An 18,404-nucleotide genomic window follows, 5' to 3' on the forward strand; every position below is an offset into this window, starting at 1 on the left:
TACCTGCACAGGTCTAAACACTGGTGCAATATTGATAGGGCCTTAACCTAATAATGCCTGAGTGATGTACGTCTTTCTCAGTAACAACTGCAAGGTTTCTCTAGCATACCATAGTCGCCACAGGTTAGGGGTCTGATCAGTTCTCCCCAAAAGTGATCAGGCAGCAGTCATCACAAGGTGTCGATGATCTTTCTAGAAATCACTATAGTACGACCACTTTAGAAATGTAAATCAATTAGTGACCCTCCATTTCAGGAGTTTACAGCGGTTTCCAGGGCTTCTACAAGGCCTCTCACTGCTTAGAAGGTGGTAATTTCCAATATGTATCTCCTTAAATTAATATTATTCCTCAATTTCACTTGTGAGAAAGTGTCACTTGAAGTGTCACACATTTGGCACTACAATGTCCCTCATAAGTGCACTTAATTATTGGAAATGTAGCACTTGAGCAATCTGAAAATTGGCAGCTATGCACTAGGGTTAGTGTCCTTCCATTTCTGGTGCTCTGCAGCAGTTTCAAGAAGTTCTTGGAGTTTCTTGTAGCGCAAATGGCTGTCATTTCTGATATTTATATCTTTTCCTCGTCTTCATTGCATGATTTTTGCTTGCGAGAAAGTGTCACTCATAGTCGTTAAAATGTCACTCATAATTTCACTGATATTATAAAAATGTCACACATGGCAATCTGAAACCTTGGCAGCTATGTGACAGTGATGAGTTTTTGGGATGCCTCATTACTCCACATTCATTTTGAGTTTTTTAGGCGCTGTTTCGATGTTCTTCTTGATGTGTGGCACGAGCAGCACCGTCTCACGAGGACACGTTTATAGGGCCTTATCACCCCATCTGCACCCGGTGACCCGCAGCCGCAGGGAGGGAGGCGAGTTTACAGGCAGTCACGCGTTCGCCCGGTGCATGCCGGGACTGTGTTATATCACAGGGCTGAGGCTTGGCTCCCAGGCGCGCTGGGAGTTGTAGTTCCCTCCATCACGTGCTTCTGTTTCTCCCGCTTCCTTGGTGCCAGCAGGTGAGGTCACGTGCCGTCATTTCCTGGCGGTTCCTTCCGGGAGTTGTAGTCCAGCGGGTGGATAGCCTCCTTGGGTGTCCCATGCTCCGCAGAACTCTAAACGACATCTCCCGTCAAACCCTACGGCTAGTCTGAGCGGAAGTGCGTCATCACGCGTGCGTGGCCGAGCACTCGCGACCTCCTTAGTAAACAGAGACGTCAGCCAGCGGGTCTGGGAGCAAAACAAAAGGGAAACTCGGCACGGGAGCCGGGAAAGGAGACCCGGGAGCAGCGCCTGGGGGCCGGGGGGCTGCGAGGAAGGGACGCCGCATGGGAGCGGGGCGTGCGGGGGCCTGCCGTCCAGTGAGAGGAGAGTTGGCGCTCGGCGGACGGTTGTGACGTCACTGAGACGGGGCCTGCCCCTGGACCCGGGGTCTACCTGCGCTGGGTGCCCGGGGGTCATGGGGGTGCACTGGGGCTGGGTGAGAGAGACTGACCCCGCCTGAGGCAGAGAGAGGGGCCACAGCGCCTGATGAAGCTCAGACCCCGTCGGGGCGCTAGATCGGACGAGTCACCCTGGCTACCCGCGCAGCTGTCAGATCATCGCTGCCCAGCAGCGCCCAGGCATCGGCTGGAGCTTCCCCAGCGCCTGCCAGAGCACAGCAACTCTCAACATAAGCACTTAAAGAGCCCGGGGCCCCATCAGGGCCTCCCCAGCCTGGATCCAGCACTTAACTGAACGCAAGCACTTTACCAGAGCCGAAGCACCTTGACAGAAGCGAGTCACCGGCCTTTGCACAGACCCGGAGCAGCAGTGGAACACGCACATCAGACCTGCAGCAGGTGACCGGACCCAGGCCATAATCCCCTCTCCGGAGCTCTCTGTTGGAGTCCAGGGACCTTGGAACGGTCCGGGGTGGAGGTGTCCTCCCTCTGGCCCCCAGCACACACACTGAGCCGCCTCTGAGCCTCCTTGCACCACCGGATCTCTGTACCAGGGGCCCACGGCCGAGCTGAGGAAGAGGCGCCGGTGGAGGTGTGTGTGTGATGGGTTCCCCAGCACCGATCTCCAACCCCTCTAGGCTGTGCTGAACACACGTGAAGGATACACGTGCATCAGAGCCCTCAGGCCACCCTTGCATGGGGTTTACACACACACACGCCGTTGCACAGATCTGCAGTTCTCCAGGCTGCTCCGCTCGCCTGCTCACCCTCCAGAAGTGGGTCCCGAGTGTCTCTGACCCTTTGCATACTTCGTTAGCCGCGTGTTTTCACATCTTGGTAGAAGCAGGATTTCCTTTGCCCCCTGACTCAAGTAGACTGAAGTTTCCTCTCTGCTGCCATGGTGGGTCCAGCCTCCTCCCATCGGTGAAGCTAACGGGGCGCTGAGGACCGAGCTGAAAACAAGCACTCGTTGCTCCCTTGATTTCACTGAAGTTATCTCAAGAGGGTCGCCGAGATGGAGGAAGCCCTGGAGCAGGGCGGGGTGGACATTGACCCTGACTTCGAGCCTCAGAGCCGGCCCAGGTCCTGTACGTGGCCTCTGCCGAGGCCGGACTTGTCCATTGTGAAGCAGGAACCTCCGTCCGAGGGGATCCCAGTGGACGAAGCTCGGTGCGATGGCCAAGAGGCTGTTCTCTGCCCGCAGAATGATTTGGAGAGCAGGGCCGTGGCGGAGGGCATGGCAGGGGTCGGGGGGACGACCCCTCGGAAGGGCGGCTCTCGGCGCAACGCCTGGGGCAACCAGTCGTATGCCGAGCTGATCAGCCAGGCCATCGAGAGCTCCCCGGAGAAGCGGCTCACCCTGTCCCAGATCTACGAGTGGATGGTGAAGTCCGTGCCCTTCTTCAAAGATAAAGGGGACAGCAACAGCTCCGCCGGCTGGAAGGTACCTTTCCCGTCTTTGCATGTCTTTGGTTGCTGCGGTTCTAGTTCACTGCTTCCCATTTAGGTGTCCGTGCTAAGAATCTGTTTGTATTTATGTCGGGTTTTAATTCCTGCATCCCTCTCCAGGCTCTGTTAAAAGCTTGGTTTACTCCAAGTGTTTCCTGGCAGCGATTCTGGCGCCAGGGAATGCCCCAGGGATTGTGTGGATCGGGGTGCGCTGAAGCGGAACCTCTTTGGTATGTGCCGGTCGAGTGTTGGGAGTGAGAGGGTGCTGTTAAGTCACTAAAGCACCTACGATGTTAGGCCCCCCCCCCCCCCCCCCCTCGGTGAGGCTGTCGGCTTGTACTGAGTGTGCTGCCCCTGAGCACAGCAGAGATATCCATGCCAGACGGCCGTTGGGGCGGGGAAGGTAGCATATCGTTTTAGCAGAGTGAGAACAAGCCACAAGTGTCTCAAGTGACTCCTCTATTCGGATGATAACAGTGTCAGTGTGCTAGATAAAGAACACATCACCTCCCTTCAGAACTATCCACCCTTGCCGGGTAAACATCCCTAGGGAGGAAGCCTTCAGGCCAGCATCACTCTGAGAGAGGCTGAGTGATGGAGCGCAGAGGCCATCAGGCCGCACATTACTCATTTCAGAACAACTTTATTCGATCTAGTTAAAAAGCATAGATCATAAAAGTACATACATTAAAATCACATTTCTGACCATACAATCTACTGGGAAGTAAATATAAGAAGTACCTTTTACAAATGTTAGTCAGTAGCACTTCAAATTTAACAATTCCCCAGTATGCAAATGTATATAATTGGTATCCTTACTCAAAGTGAACACAGGGCAAATTCAGCTATCATGATTGCCTATAAAAATCACAATTGATATATGGTTAGATATTACAGTTAAAACGACTGCCGCTGTCATAATAACAATAAAAAGAGACATACATTCATTCTTATATCAATTACATCATTTCCTAAATGATGTTGATACTTAGTTAATCAGTTATTAAAACTTAGGCTGCTCTTAATTCTAAAACTGTTCTCCTCCTGTTACAAGCCCAGAGGAATGAGGCGACAGAAAAACACGCAAAAGGATCATTAAGCTTTTTGAAGAAAAACAGGGCGATGCAACATTGTGCAAACTTATTTTGTTTTAAAAGCGCTAAAATATATCTATATATTTGTTCTTTATAGAAGTTACAGAAAAAGACATGAAGGTCAGATTGTTCAGAGGAATTGTCACAAGGGCAGAGTGTAAGATCATTAAAGGAGAACTTTTAGCAGGGAACCCCAGCATTAATATGATTACATTTTTGTGAAACCTCAAAAGAATAAATCTATGCTGCAAGTTTCTAACTTTTTCTAAGTATGAGTACTCGCCCTCGATTGGGTAGGGGGGTTCCATTGATGCAACATTGCAACAGGTTTTGCATGATACCTTTCCTTTCTCTCATAACCTGCTTTTGCTAAAAAGTTAACAAATGCAACCAGACAATTTTCTGTACCTTATCCAAGGACAGTTTTTTTTTTTTTACAGTCTGAGTTAGGCCTACTGTGCCTCTTTTCCAGAGGTAAGTCTTATAATGTCAGTCATGCAGGGTAAGTCAAATTCCAAGTGGTAGACATAGTTTGAAAAAGACACAAGAAAGTCAGCTAATTCAGCACACCCAAAGACAATACAGTAGGTCCCAAACACAACAAAATCTCCAAGGACCAATGTCAGTAATAAGTAAATAAGCAATTTCCAAAAGTCATTTATACAATGTAAAGCATCCAAAGGTTCCAAAGGATGAGATGAACAGTCCGCGAAGCTTCAATAAATTATGTTACTTTTATTATTCTTCCAACACATATCCAATAAAGAGTGTTTCTGTCGAGCGTTATCATGCGCAGTGACCGTGGACTTTGAGCCTACAAACACATACGGATCTTCTTAAAAATTGTTTTGCCCATCGCTGTGTGACCTCTTGTTGCCATCAGGAAAGTGATTGCTTCAGGAGGTTCTTTTGCAAGCGGCTCACATTTGATTTGATTATATTCTTTGGACTTCAGAACAGCGTTTATTGGGGACTCAGTACTTTCTACAGCTGTTTATTGACACAGTTACGGAAGGTTTTTATATAGAAACACAGATATTGGAGCACGTACTTTAGCGTGGACCATACTCACTGCGTCTAGACTTTTCCAACAGTGAGGATTAACCTGACTATAGCTTGTACACTGTGGACATTTTGTACTGAGTTTACAGTTCTTCGCTCGTATCTAGTGGATTTTGGAAAAACGTTCAGAAACAACCACTAGCCTTGAGAAAGTCATTGTACGTACCAGGTACAGACGAAACACGTGTTGGCTGTTCTTTATTGGATATGTGTTGGAAGAATAATATAAGTAACATCATTTATTGAAGCTTCGCGGACTATTCATCTCATCCTTTGGAACCTTTGGATGCTTTACATTGTATAAATGACTTTTGGAAATTGCTTATTTACTCATTACTGACATTGGTCCTTGGAGATTTTGCTGTGTTTGGGACCTACTGTATTGTGAATGGGTGTGCTGAATTAGCTGACTTTCTTGTGAATCTTCCAGTGGCTTGTTTCTTCAATCTACTTACAACACTTTTTGGTAGCAAGTGCTTACAGCCTACCTAGCACCCCGCTGTACTCACAGCTACTTTTTACATATCATGCCATTTACTTGATTTTTAGATACTTGCTTTTCCTTTTTTGATGTGAGGTCGTTTCCCATGTTGGGAACACTGCTACCTTCTTGTATTATAGTTTGAAAAAGAGCCAAGGACAGAAACTACGGCCTTAAAAAAATCAGCTAATTTTTTAAGAGAATCTATTGATGCTGTTCCCCACATCCCTATATGTTGTGGCCTTAACTTGTTTTAGCACTATAGATCTTTTTTTATAGTCTCAATGGGTTTTAAGCCCATTTCCTTGATGAAACTAGAACCACAACCATTGTTCGCTCCATTATTAATGCCCTATTATCCACCATTTGTGACCTGGATTTTTTATTGTCAAATAATACCCGTAAGTAGGAGAAAGACTCCACTACTTCCACTTTTCGACTTCCAATATGGAAGGATGGGAGCCTTTTAGAGGGGGATACTAATGTGACTAGAACAAAGGATTTGGACTAATTTACTCTGAGGTACAGCGATGACATGAAACTCACATAGGCGCTGTAGAGCTACGCCTGTCCATTAGGACAGCATCATCCACGTATGCAGAATCAGAAGTGTGCCCGGAGGAAAAGAGGGGACGTCAAATGTGGCGCCAGTCAGGGCAGCCTCCACCCTATTTGTGTAAAGCGAAAATATGAATGGGGCACATTACTCATCTTCCCTCCACAGTAGCAGTACAGAGCACCCCCACCATGAAGGGCTTGGAGCTTGTTGAGCAACGGATTACCCCGCCTTCTTCTTCTTGACGGCCAAGCAAACAATGACTCCCAGGGAGAGGTAATCCGAGGTTCTGGCTCGGCTCCAGGAGCCCTAACTCGAGCTGACAGCATCTTTGGCATGTGATACGTGCCACAAACGATATATCAGACTAAAATAAAACTCTTTAAACTTACATATTTTTTATTTTCGAACACCCTGAAGTATTTCACTTTGGGGCATTAGATTGCGTTGAGTGGCATTGTTTGGAAGTGAAAGTTTATAAACATGAGCTTAGAAACACCCGCCCCCCCAATCACTATCCTGATGACAATGTTGTTATTGAACTAAAAGGCACTAATTTGTCATGCATGCCCTGTATGCGGCCTAGGTTCTTAGTAAGGATGGAACATTAATTAAAGTGTATCACAACATATTCAAGAGTGATTTTTGTATAGCACACTTCCTGGCCTGATGTATTTAACGTGCTGTCAAGTGTGACAATTAACTAAAACAAGCTTTGGCAAAGCCAGGTTTGGCATTGGCTGCCATCATTTACCATTTGTCAATGCTTGTTTTATTCCTGCACAGTTTTTGTTAAACTTTGTTGGGGGAATTGCTGGTCCGTACAAATATAAAAATAAAATGCTAAAAGCAAAAAACACTTTCAGTCTAAAAAACCACAACCTGCCGTAGTGGTCCAAGGCACCGAAAGAAATCCCTTTGAGTGCAGATGTGCTCCTTGTGAAGGGGCACAGTGCTGTCACTCTAGAGAAGTGGACTGACCTATGCAGTCTCTGTAGTGAAGGGTAGAAAATTGTGATTGAGACAACAGTAGACCAGTGTGTGAAGAGAGCGGTCTGACCGCCCCTATAAGTATATTTGGTATTAATATCATTAAAAAAAGTCTCACTTAACTCTAGACATAACAAGCATTTGCAATGCAATGGGTCTCGCATTTGTTAAAGTTAGAGCTGTTGGCGTTTGACATTTTTTTACTTTAGGTTTTTTTATTTTTAGTGGGGTTATTTTATTTGCATAGCACTTTTACCAATGGTATAAAAAAGCAAACATAAAAAGTATTGTAATTTTCAACACCAACAGCTCTAACTTAACAAATGCCAATGTTTTTTTACCTAGCCATGTTTCTGGGTGCCCTTACATAGCACTTGTCCTTGCAGTGATCTGTTAATAACTAGCAGTTATCAGACACTTAGGCCCTGATTAGAAGTGGGTCAGTGTTTTTCAAGCCCTGCGCAAAATCGTGTTTGCGCAGTGGTCGTAATTAAGAGTTGAGTGTTATTTACTCCTCCTAGTAATCACTGAGTGTGTTAACTATCTCCCCTTCATTACGTTTTGTGATGTAAAACCTGCCGGAATGTAACAGGGGAAAAGTATAAAGTATTGAGCGTACCGTACGATTTTTGTGCGGTAAGCACCAAAATCAGCATGTTGTTCCCCATGAACGTGTCATAAGTGTTATTAATCGCATAACGGACCCTGCAGCGTACTTAACAAGTGCGATACGTAGCACCTTCATTCCTACAGACTCTGAATCCAGGCTGTGTTCTTGACCCTCTGTGAGCTTGTTCATCGCTTCTAGTTCTGCTGCTTTTACCCCTCTAATCGTCTCCGTGCTGTGCTTTTCCTGCTCCTGCTTTAAACAGCCTCGATAGCATTTCTGGAGTTTTCACACCAAATGCAGGTAATACGCTTTTGTTTCAGACGCTCTATGCAACACTGAGAATTTGTTCCACAAATTACTTCCAGTTATCTCGTTGTATTCTGGAAATGTTTCTCCATATTCTTTTAGATGTGTTATTACTAAATCTTGTACAAAGCTGTGAAACCTGAAAGGATGAAGCCTGCGCTATAATAAAACAATTTAGTAAATAAAATAACAGCATGGCCACCTTGGTTGGTCTGTGTTCAGAAAGAGCTCCTTTACTAGACAAGCTGTGTGGCATGGCTGGTTTGCGGACAAAGGTCCCTTTAAGAGGGGGGATCATGGAGGTCACTGGCTCTGCGCTCGCCCCAACTCAAGCCGCTGCCTCCCCCCCCCACCCCCACCATGCGGTCCTCTTGGTTGGGGCTGTCACGTGTGGGGTTATCTGCAGCAGTCACCGTGGTGGACTTGTGCAGAGCGATGAGTAATGAGACTGCAACCATGACTGTCTGCGGACCAAGGCGTGCTTAGCTTATTTGTCTGTGCTGTGGCAGGGCTGTGCAGGCTGCTGGCATCTCAGGTTTGGGCCGGAACCTGAGGAGCCAGGGATGGGGCGAAGGGGCAGGGGCTGCTACATATGGTTTATGGTGGGAAGGGTGGCAGGGGCTGCTGCTGCCTATGGTTATTAGTCCGTGCAGTAGGCTGCTGGGTTTTGGCTGGGCCATGAGTAGCCGGGGTGGGGGTGGAGGGGCAAGGGCTGCTGCCTATGGAAAGGTGGTGGGGGGGGGTGAGTGTTGGCAGGACCCGGAGGCTACTCGCATGTTTTTGCAGGTGCGTCTTGCGGTGTGGCACATGTTTCAAGGTGTGTGTGTGTGTGTGTGACGCCTGTGTTGCAGCCCATTCCCGGGCCTCGCTTTTTAAGATCTCTGACTTGGCAAAGCTTTCAGTGTCGTTGCAGATTTTGACTCTCTTTGCTGGGACTGTCTTTTCAAATTAAGGAGACAAATGGATAAGTCAATGTCTTTCGTGTAGGACTCTCGAGAGCACAAATTCTCTAAAACTTATAAATAAATGAAAAAATATGTGGTAAAAAGCAACATGCAGGAATTACTGAAAACCGTGACTCGAAGAAACTGCTCACAACCTCTCTTTCCTTCTTTCATTTAGTTGCTTCCCTGTGAAATGAATACAAAAAAGAAAAATCCTACAAGTGGTGCTCGCGTGCCACAGCAGCCATGTGGTTTCAATTATTGCGCCGATGTCTGGGCACGATATTTGAAAGCACATGGCAGCGGTGCGCGTAATAGACACCAACAGGCCATGGGCGGAGCAATGCGCCAGCCTTTGGCCAATTGCGTGCTGTCTTTGATAAAAAGACGCACACAAAGGCCAATAGCGAGGCCCAAAAGAAAAAGCACGAGCGTGTGCGATTCCTAGATAAGTTTCCAAACCCCCTACATGAGGTCTCTCACTGCGCGGGCAGTGCTGCGCACTGCAACGCAAGCGCGAGACCTAAAAGGGCTCGTTGAAATTGGGTGTGGCCTAGGATCATACATTTGGTCAACCAGGTTGAGCGAGACTGGTCTCAGGTTTTCTAGTTACACAATTTCACCACAGCACGAGTCTCTCTTTTCCTCTCTCTCCCATTTTAAATCCAAGGTTAATAATTTGTCTTGGATTCTTTGAGGCCTGCCATCGTTACTCTGTGTTAAATAAATACTTGTGTAAAAGGCTCCAAGTTGAAACCAAAAGATTCTAAAGTTGAATAAGGGGGCAGGTTCCACATGAGCACTCTCTGTTTTTTGTTTGTTTCAAGAGGGCCTTGAGCTGAGCTCTTAGCTCGAGTCTTCAGAGGCTTGCACCTATACTTTTTTAAGGTAATTTTAGTCGTGGGTCACGCTGTATAAGCAGCAGTGATTCTGATAATCCATCCACAGCCCTGCTGTAGCGCCCAGTAAACTCTCCCACCTACTGGAGGCTGCACATGCCATGTTTTGTATTCTAGGCTGCAAAGATCTTTCTGAAGTGAGGTGACTTCACTACCTGTTGGACGGCTATAATGGACTTCTTTGAAAACGAGATAAAATAGAACGATTCTGTCCTTAAAATGGAGTGGACCCGCACAGTATGTGGCCACATTAAAACTATTGTAAACCCATAAAATCTTTGTCTCATTAAACATTTAGAAGGACTTCCCAGCCCCTCCCCTATCGCCCACCTGCCCCCACTCAACCATGCATCTTAAAGCATTGTCCCTCTGCCCCCCCCCTGAGTTGCCCCTCTGGCCCCCCCTGAGTTGCCCCTCTGGCCCCCCCCCTGAATTGCCCCTCTGGCCCCCCCCTGAGTTGCCCCTCTGGCCCCCCCCTGAGTTGCCCCTCTGGCCCCCCCTGAGTTGCCCCTCTGGCCCCCCCCTGAGTTGCCCCTCTGCCCCCCCCCTGAGTTGCCCCTCTGGCCCCCCCCTGAGTTGCCCCTCTGGCCCCCCCCTGAGTTGCCCCTCTGGCCCCCCCCTGAGTTGCCCCTCTGGCCCCCCCCTGAGTTGCCCCTCTGGCCCCCCCCTGAGTTGCCCCTCTGGCCCCCCCCTGAGTTGCCCCTCTGGCCCCCCCCTGAGTTGCCCCTCTGGCCCCCCCCTGAGTTGCCCCTCTGGCCCCCCCCCTGAGTTGCCCCTCTGGCCCCCCCCCTGAGTTGCCCCTCTGGCCCCCCCCTGAGTTGCCCCTCTGGCCCCCCCCCGAGTTGCCCCTCTGGCCCCCCCCCTGAGTTGCCCCTCTGGCCCCCCCCCTGAGTTGCCCCTCTGGCCCCCCCCTGAGTTGCCCCTCTGGCCCCCCCTGAGTTGCCCCTCTGGGCTCCCCCTGAGTTGCCCCTCTGGCCCCCCCCCCTGAGTTGCCCCTCTGGCCCCCCCCCCTGAGTTGCCCCTCTGCCCCCCCCCCTGAGTTGCCCCTCTGCCCCCCCCCCCTGAGTTGCCCCTCTGCCCCCCCCCCTGAGTTGCCCCTCTGGCCCCCCCTGAGTTGCCCCTCTGCCCCCCCCCCCTGAGTTGCCCCTCTGGGCCCCCCCCCTGAGTTGCCCCTCTGGGCCCCCCCCCTGAGTTGCCCCTCTGGCCCCCCCCCTGAGTTGCCCCTCTGGCCCCCCCCCTGAGTTCCCCCTCTGGGGACCCCCCCCCCGAGTTGTCCCTCTGGACCCCCCCCCCCCGAGTTGTCCTCTGGACCCCCCCCCCGAGTTGTCCCTCTGGACCCCCCCCCCCGAGTTGTCCCTCTGGACCCCCCCCCCCCCGAGTTGTCCCTCTGGACCCCCCCCCCCGAGTTGTCCCTCTGGACCCCCCCCCCCCCCCGAGTTTGTCCCTCTGGACCCCCCCCCCCCCGAGTTGTCCCTCTGGACCCCCCCCCCCCCCGAGTTGCCCCTCTGGGACCCCCCCCCCCCGAGTTGCCCCTCTGGGACCCCCCCCGAGTTGCCCCTCTGGGACCCCCCCCCCCCCCGAGTTGCCCCTCTGGGACCCCCCCCCCCCCGAGTTGCCCCTCTGGGACCCCCCCCGAGTTGTCCCTCTGGGACCCCCCCGAGTTGTCCCTCTGGGACCCCCCCCGAGTTGCCCCTCTGGGACCCCCCCCCCCCCCCCGAGTTGCCCCTCTGGGACCCCCCCCCCCCGAGTTGTCCCTCTGGACCCCCCCCCCGAGTTGTCCCTCTGGACCCCCCCCCCCCCCCCCTGAGTTGTCCCTCTGGCCCCCCCCCCCGAGTTGTCCCTCTTGGCCCCCCCCCCCCGAGTTGTCCCTCTGGCCCCCCCCCCCCCCCCGAGTTGTCCCTCTGGGCCCCCCCCCCGAGTTGTCCCTCTGGGCCCCCCCCCGAGTTGTCCCTCTGGGCCCCCCCCCCCCCGAGTTGTCCCTCTGGGCCCCCCCCCCCCCCGAGTTGCCCCTCTGGGACCCCCCCCCCGAGTTGCCCCTCTGGGACCCCCCCCCGAGTTGCCCCCTCTGGGACCCCCCCCCCCCCGAGTTGCCCCTCTGGGACCCCCCCCCCCCCCCGAGTTGTCCCTCTGGACCCCCCCCCCCCCCCCCGAGTTGCCCCTCTGGGACCCCCCCCCCCGAGTTGTCCCTCTGGACCCCCCCCCCCCGAGTTGTCCCTCTGGACCCCCCCCCCCCCCGAGTTGTCCCTCTTGGCCCCCCCGTGTCCCTTTGCCCCCCCGAGTTGTCCTCCTTGGCCCCCCCCCCCCCCCGAGTTGTCCCTCTTGCCCCCCCCCCGAGTTGTCCCTCTTGGCCCCCCCCCCCCCGAGTTGTCCCCTGGGCCCCCCCCCGAGTGTCCCTCTGGGGCCCCCCCCGAGTTGTCCCTCTGGGCCCCCCCCCCCCCCGAGTTGTCCCTCTGGGCCCCCCCCCCCCCCTGAGTTGGCCCTCTGGGCCCCCCCCCCCTGAGTTGGCCCTCTTGGGCCCCCCCCCCCCCTGAGTTGGCCCTCTTGGCCCCCCCCCCCCCCCTGAGTTGGCCCTCTGCAGGGCTCGAAAAATCTACTCGCCTGCTCGCAATTGCGAGTAAAATTTTATCAGGTTGAGGTATTGTTAGCACTTACTAGTCCCATGAGTGAATTTAGGCTGGAAAGGAGCAGGTGTTCTGTTCCTTCACAAAGTGTATGAGCCTTAGAGATGCCATTAAATCTTGTTTTTATCTTGACACATTTGCTGTCTGTTAAAAGAAAGAGATAACAAATCAGTGTGTCTTTTTACTAACTGCTGCTTGGAAAATAGATTTTATTTTTCTCTCATATTTGCAGAAACTGTATTTCCAAACATTGTTCGTACACTATATAGTTTTATCAGTAAAACCACATGTCAGTGGTAACGTTTATGGCCATTTAAATGTAAAATGTGCTTATTACTAATGACAGTGTGCTACCACTTCATGCTATAATTATGTATTTATTAAAAGTGATGGTTTTTAAACGTGATTTGAGAAACCTTCCTGCCCCCACCCTGATGACTATGCTGTTAATGAACTAGAGGCAGGTCAGGGGTCATGTGTATCCTGTGGCTAGATTTGTAATAACTAATATATATATATATGTCTATTAAATCAAACAAAAGAGCTTTCTGTACCGCACACATGCTGAGCTTGCACATTTGAAGGTGCTGTCATATGTGATAATGAAGAAAATGTCGGCTCAATGAATTTAACTAGTTGCCCACGCACACGCCCTTTGAAACCAGTTTATGGGTCATGAGTATTGCAGATCGGTTGAGTAGATTATTTAAGTCACTAGACCTGCAGGTCTAGTAACCTTTGTATGATTTTTCGAGGCCTGCTCCGAGGTGGTCTGAATGGGAGACCAGCTTGTCCCTCTGAGTTGGCCCGCTGGGCCTCTGAGCCTACTTTCCATTCCACCGTCTACCAGTGAGTTTGCCCTGCACTCTCCAGCTGTTCAGTGCTGTCAGCTCTTGGTCTCTCCTATACACTTTCTCATGCCCCCTTACTGTACATCCTACATAGGCCCCTTTCCCAGTTTTCTCCCAGACGTTTCTTTGGCCGCCCCCCTAACTTATCTTTTCTCTGATGGCCACACTGCCCCGTTTAATTGTACTCTGGTCTGTGTTTTGTTGGTCGTTGCAAAGCAAAGTGTTGGCAAGTTTGCCATGCATTTTGTGTGGATGGACTGTCACCTGCACTCTGTGCCAAGCAGGCCCATTGCATGTTGTGCGCATGTACCCTGTGCCAAGCAGCCGCAGGCCTCCTCCGGGTGGCACGCCTGGCAGCGCAGCCCCAGTGGCAGGCCCCATGCATGTTGCGTGCTTGGACCGTCCCCTGTGCCAAGCAGCCCCCTCCGGGTGGCAGGCCTGGCAGCGCAGCCCCTCTGCGCACCTTTACGCGCCGGGGCTCCTGCCACAAGGGTGCGATTCTCTGCCGCTGCAGTGACTAAGCCCTGGACGGGCCGCATTCCTGGCTCCCTGGAGAAAGGGTGCTCTGTGCCCGGCTTGGCCGGGATTGCGCCGTTTCTGAGAACACATTGTGCCGCTGAATGAAGGGGAGGAAGGCCCTGGAAGGGGCTCGGCGGTGAGCGGCCAGAGCAGGCCATCACATGAAAGGGCTGATATGTGAACACAAGCGCCCAGTAATCCGGGGCCGGCAGGCCTGGCAGGGCGGCCTCGGTGCCATGGCAATGCCTCGGACTCGCCTCCGGCCTTTGCAAGATAGACGCATGCGGCCGCTTAGCTTGATACCAAGATAGCCTAACTTTGGCACGCCGATGCCCACGGAAAGGGGAATAGTTTTCCAGTATCCCGAGGTCTGTTGATATGAGGAGTCTGCGTGCTGAGTTGACTCTTTCACCAGCAGACCGGAGCCCCGCGGACTCCCCCGGCACACCTGCCTTCGTCCACCTCCGGTTACATCACTGGAAGACGCATCGCCACGAAGGTCCTTTCTCGGAGAAACGTCGTCTGTTTATTTCAAACGCACCCAATAAACAGTTAGTTATGCAAGATCCGCCCTTTCAAGAGCTGATGTCCACCCCGCCGCCTCCCCTCGAGGTGTCGAACCGTCGCCATGCTCCCGAGGGCCTCTGTTCCAGAGTCCTACCCCTCCTGTGTCACCTGTGCCGCGCCGGGGGGGGGGGGTGGGGGGGGTGGAGGCCCGAGAGCCGCCCTTTCAAGAGCTGATGTCCACCCCGCCGCCTCCCCTCGAGGTGTCGAACCGTCGCCATGCTCCCGAGGGCCTCTGTTCCAGAGTCCTACCCCTCCTGTGTCACCTGTGCCGCGCCGGGGGGGTGGAGACAGCGGGGGCTTCGGCTCTGCTCTGACTGTCCAAAGCCAGCCTCCTTGTGCACAGAAGCCTCGTCCGCCCAGCCCGGCGCGGAGGCCCCCGGAGGGGGGTGATTTCAGGGGGTGCTGTAGTTAATGCCTGCGAGGGTTCAAAGAGCCAGCCCGGGGGTCCACTCCGCACATGGGCCGTCTTTGAAGACCCTGACGATGCATCGCGGATTAACTCCTCTTAGCCTCAAGCCGCCCCTTGTTTATCACAAATGATGATCCTGAGAAGCAGACCACGCCCAAAGAGCGACACAGCAGGTGCTGCCACTTGTAAGGCGCGTTTGTAATCATTGGCCAGAGACAGGCGGGATGGCTTCAGGGTGCCTCAAAGGGGTGATGCCTGTCACCTGCCCCCATTGATGGGCCAGGAAGCCTCCATGCAGCCAAGCCTGGCGCACGGGCACACACCTGAAGGGTCTGTGCTGCTTCTAAGAAATGTGCACCCATCAAATGTAGAAAATAAGAAACTCTTAAAACAGCGACGCACACTAAACATGTCTACTGTATCAGTGAACTTAGCCACAGAGGTCACCATAGCCTTCTCAAACAGCATCTTTTAGGTCAGGCTGGTGGTCCATTCTCGTGTGTGGTTTATTGTTGAAAATCAAAACCCCCTGGTGGGCTTTACCTCTGGAGCACAATCCAAACATGCCTCTATGTACCCAGGAAGGGGATGTCTGAAGCGGAGCAAACGCCTTCTGAAGAGAAAGAAGGGAATCGCCATCCTCCTTTGATCCAGGAAGCCTGTGGATGGATGCACACTTGGGGGGAGATTTACAAAAAAAGTGACGCAGCACAGCACCCCAAGAAGTTGCACTGGGAGCAGGAGAGCACCATATCTTCATAGGTGTACGTATATCCGGGCGCACAAACTAATTGTCATTTACTCAATTGAGACAAGTTCATTGCTGTATAAATTGAAGATAGATTCTTGTATTTTAATGTTCTTTCTTCCAAAGAAAGAAAATTAAAATACAAGAATCCATCTTCAATTTATAGTGTGCAATGTACTTGTCTTTTAATTGAGTTAATGACTATTATTTTGTGTGTGCTCGGATATGCGTGCAATTGTCAGTGAGATCCCTAGAGATCATAACTTTGGAGGAGTGGATGATTCCTCCTCCCTTGAGCACTATAATGAATAATAAAGTGGAATAACACAGTCACTAGTGAGTGCTAACACCGCATGGGCCATATCATCCAACACAATATCTTCATAGGTATGTCTCTCTCCTTCCCCGGCACTGATTTCAGTGGCCGTACGTCATAGCACTAGGATGTGTGCATGCGTCTTGCATAGGTTTTGTACAGGAAGGGTACCCTTCTTGTACAAAATACTGTAGCAAGACACAATGGAACGCTCTTCCCACTTTGTATGGGTGCTGCACAGTGCAGCGGGCATGCAAAGTCGGAAAAGCATGGAGAAATGAAAGCATTTCTCCTGTTAGCGCCTCCTTTGAAGGGGCATTACTTTTGACGCAAAACCATGTCTACAAGTCTTTGTTAATATGGTTTTGTGTCAAAAGGCACGGGTGGTTGCATGGGAACACCCATGTAACGCCCCCTCAGCGCTAAGTAACGCAAAGCAGTGCTTCGTGCTGCTTTACGCTACTTTGAGGGAGCTTTCCAGCACAAAACAAGTTTGCTCTGGAAAATAAAAAGAAAAAAAGCATTTTGTGCTGGTTAGCATCACTTTTGTGACTCTAACCCAGCGCAAAATGTTTTTAGGTCTCGCCTGTCGATGCGCATGCGCATCGAGCTTGCGAGACTATGGGGGCTTAAACAGTCTTTAACTAACTTGCAAGGAATCGTGGCGATTCCTTCGTGAAATTCAAGCTCAATGCGCTTGCGCATTGAGCTTAAAAGCGCGTGCACATGCCCCCAGCCGCCTGCCTTGCATGTATTTTCCCTCAGGCGCACTCCTCCCACACCCCCGCTCCGCCCCCTCCCCTGCCTGCCGTGTCGCATTTCTTCAGTTCCCTCAGCCGCACTCCAGGCCCCTGCTGCTTTCACACCCTCTCCCCGCTCCGCCCCCTCCCCTGCCCGCTGTGTCGCATGTCTCCTCCCCCCTCCCCTTCTCTGCCTTCCCTCCGTCTTGTCTCTTTTGGTCTTATTCTTGTTTTAACTTTTTTTTCATCTTGGTTTGCCTTTCTTCACTTTCTACTGCAGTAACACACTCAGTTTGTCCCTTCACGCGACAGCATCTCTCAAATTGCAGTAAGTCTACAGCGGGTTCTTTTTGATGCTCTACTTCGTTGCAGTTTGTATTTTAAATTTGCACACTTTTGATGCGGCCGCTGCTTTCACTTTCGCGTGCACAGGGACGAGTCCTCTTCACATCCACCTCCTACAAGTGGTGCCTCCCGCTCACGTGCTGCTGGGTGGCTCTTATTTACCCCACACTACCCAACCCCCCATCTTCGGGCCACTGCACTGTCTCGCCCGCCATATTTGCATTTTGCTAGCACCCTCGCCCTCAGTTCTCGTTGACAGTAAATAATAAAGCGTTTCCGCTATGCCGGCTCTGCAGTGCAGGGCCATGAACCATGTATGATAACATCACCCAAAGTCGCCATTCACATACCGTCTATACTACCGACTTTCAAAGGCCCTCATGCTTGTCTGGCTCCTCCCTAAGTAAAGCAATCCAGAAGTACAACTCTGAATCAAAGACTCTCTGCCTCATCACCATTTGCCAGCATGCGGAGACTTCAAAGACTTCAAGCTGTGGCCATAATCAGGCCCCCTGCTTGCCATAACCCCTCCCTTTTCCCCCTCCCTCCTGGACAGCCTCGCTCTCCCAAGCACCTCGCTTAGGCACATACATACACCACTCACGTGCTCCCCACCCCCCTCCTCCCCCGATCACTTTCACGTCCGTCCGTCTCCCTAGATATAAAACAATTACACGCAAAACTGAAAATGTACAGCTCAGCTGTTGATCTCCCAACTCAATGCCGTATGTGCGACATCAAAGAGTTTAAATACCTATATTCCAAGTGCTACTGTTAATGCAGGTTAAGTGAAACTACTAGTTGTTTTGAAACTGGCATAATAAACTCATGTTTTAAAAATATTATTTTAATCTGTGCCAATTGATTGTAGTTTGCACTCGCCACAGGCAGCACAGTCACACACCCAACGCCACTCACACACGCAACGCCACTCACACACGCAACGCCACTCACACACGCAACGCCACTGACACACGCAACGCCACTGACACACGCAACGCCACTGACACACGCAACGCCACTGACACACGCAACGCCACTGACACACGCAACGCCACTGACACACGCAACGCCACTGACACACGCAACGCCACTGACACACGCAACGCCACTCACCCACGCAACGCCACTCACCCACGCAACGCCACTCACCCACGCAACGCCACTCATCCACGCAACGCCACTCATCCATTTGCAAAACGAAAAAGGTCAAACTCTTCTATTGTGAGACCTATTGCATTTTCAATGCTTGTTTAATCTACCCCCGTAGTTTCATATAGAGGGACCCTACCCCCCTGGTCCATTAATCTATTTCCATTTTTATTGGATGGCTTAGTAGTTTAATTTAATTTAAAAAATAACTCACTGCGTATAGCTTCAGTTTACAAGCAGATATTGATACTAAGGTTGTGTTAATGTATATCTGAATGATCTGTAAAAAGAATGT

General features: G+C 51.6%; 1 protein-coding gene across 1 annotated transcript in view; it reads left to right on the plus strand.

Moving 5' to 3' along the window:
* The first annotated feature begins 1,184 nt into the window (after positions 1–1,184).
* Positions 1,185–18,404, plus strand: part of FOXO4 (forkhead box O4) — a 102,858-nt gene continuing 85,638 nt past the window's right edge. The window contains exon 1 of the mRNA XM_078640204.1: positions 1,185–2,894. Coding sequence (XP_078496330.1) covers positions 2,466–2,894 — 429 coding nt within the window. The 5' untranslated portion in view covers positions 1,185–2,465. The remainder of the gene's footprint in view (positions 2,895–18,404) is intronic.

This window comes from Lissotriton helveticus, chromosome 4_2, assembly GCF_964261635.1.
Source record: "Lissotriton helveticus chromosome 4_2, aLisHel1.1, whole genome shotgun sequence".
Taxonomy (NCBI): Eukaryota; Metazoa; Chordata; class Amphibia; order Caudata; family Salamandridae; genus Lissotriton; species Lissotriton helveticus.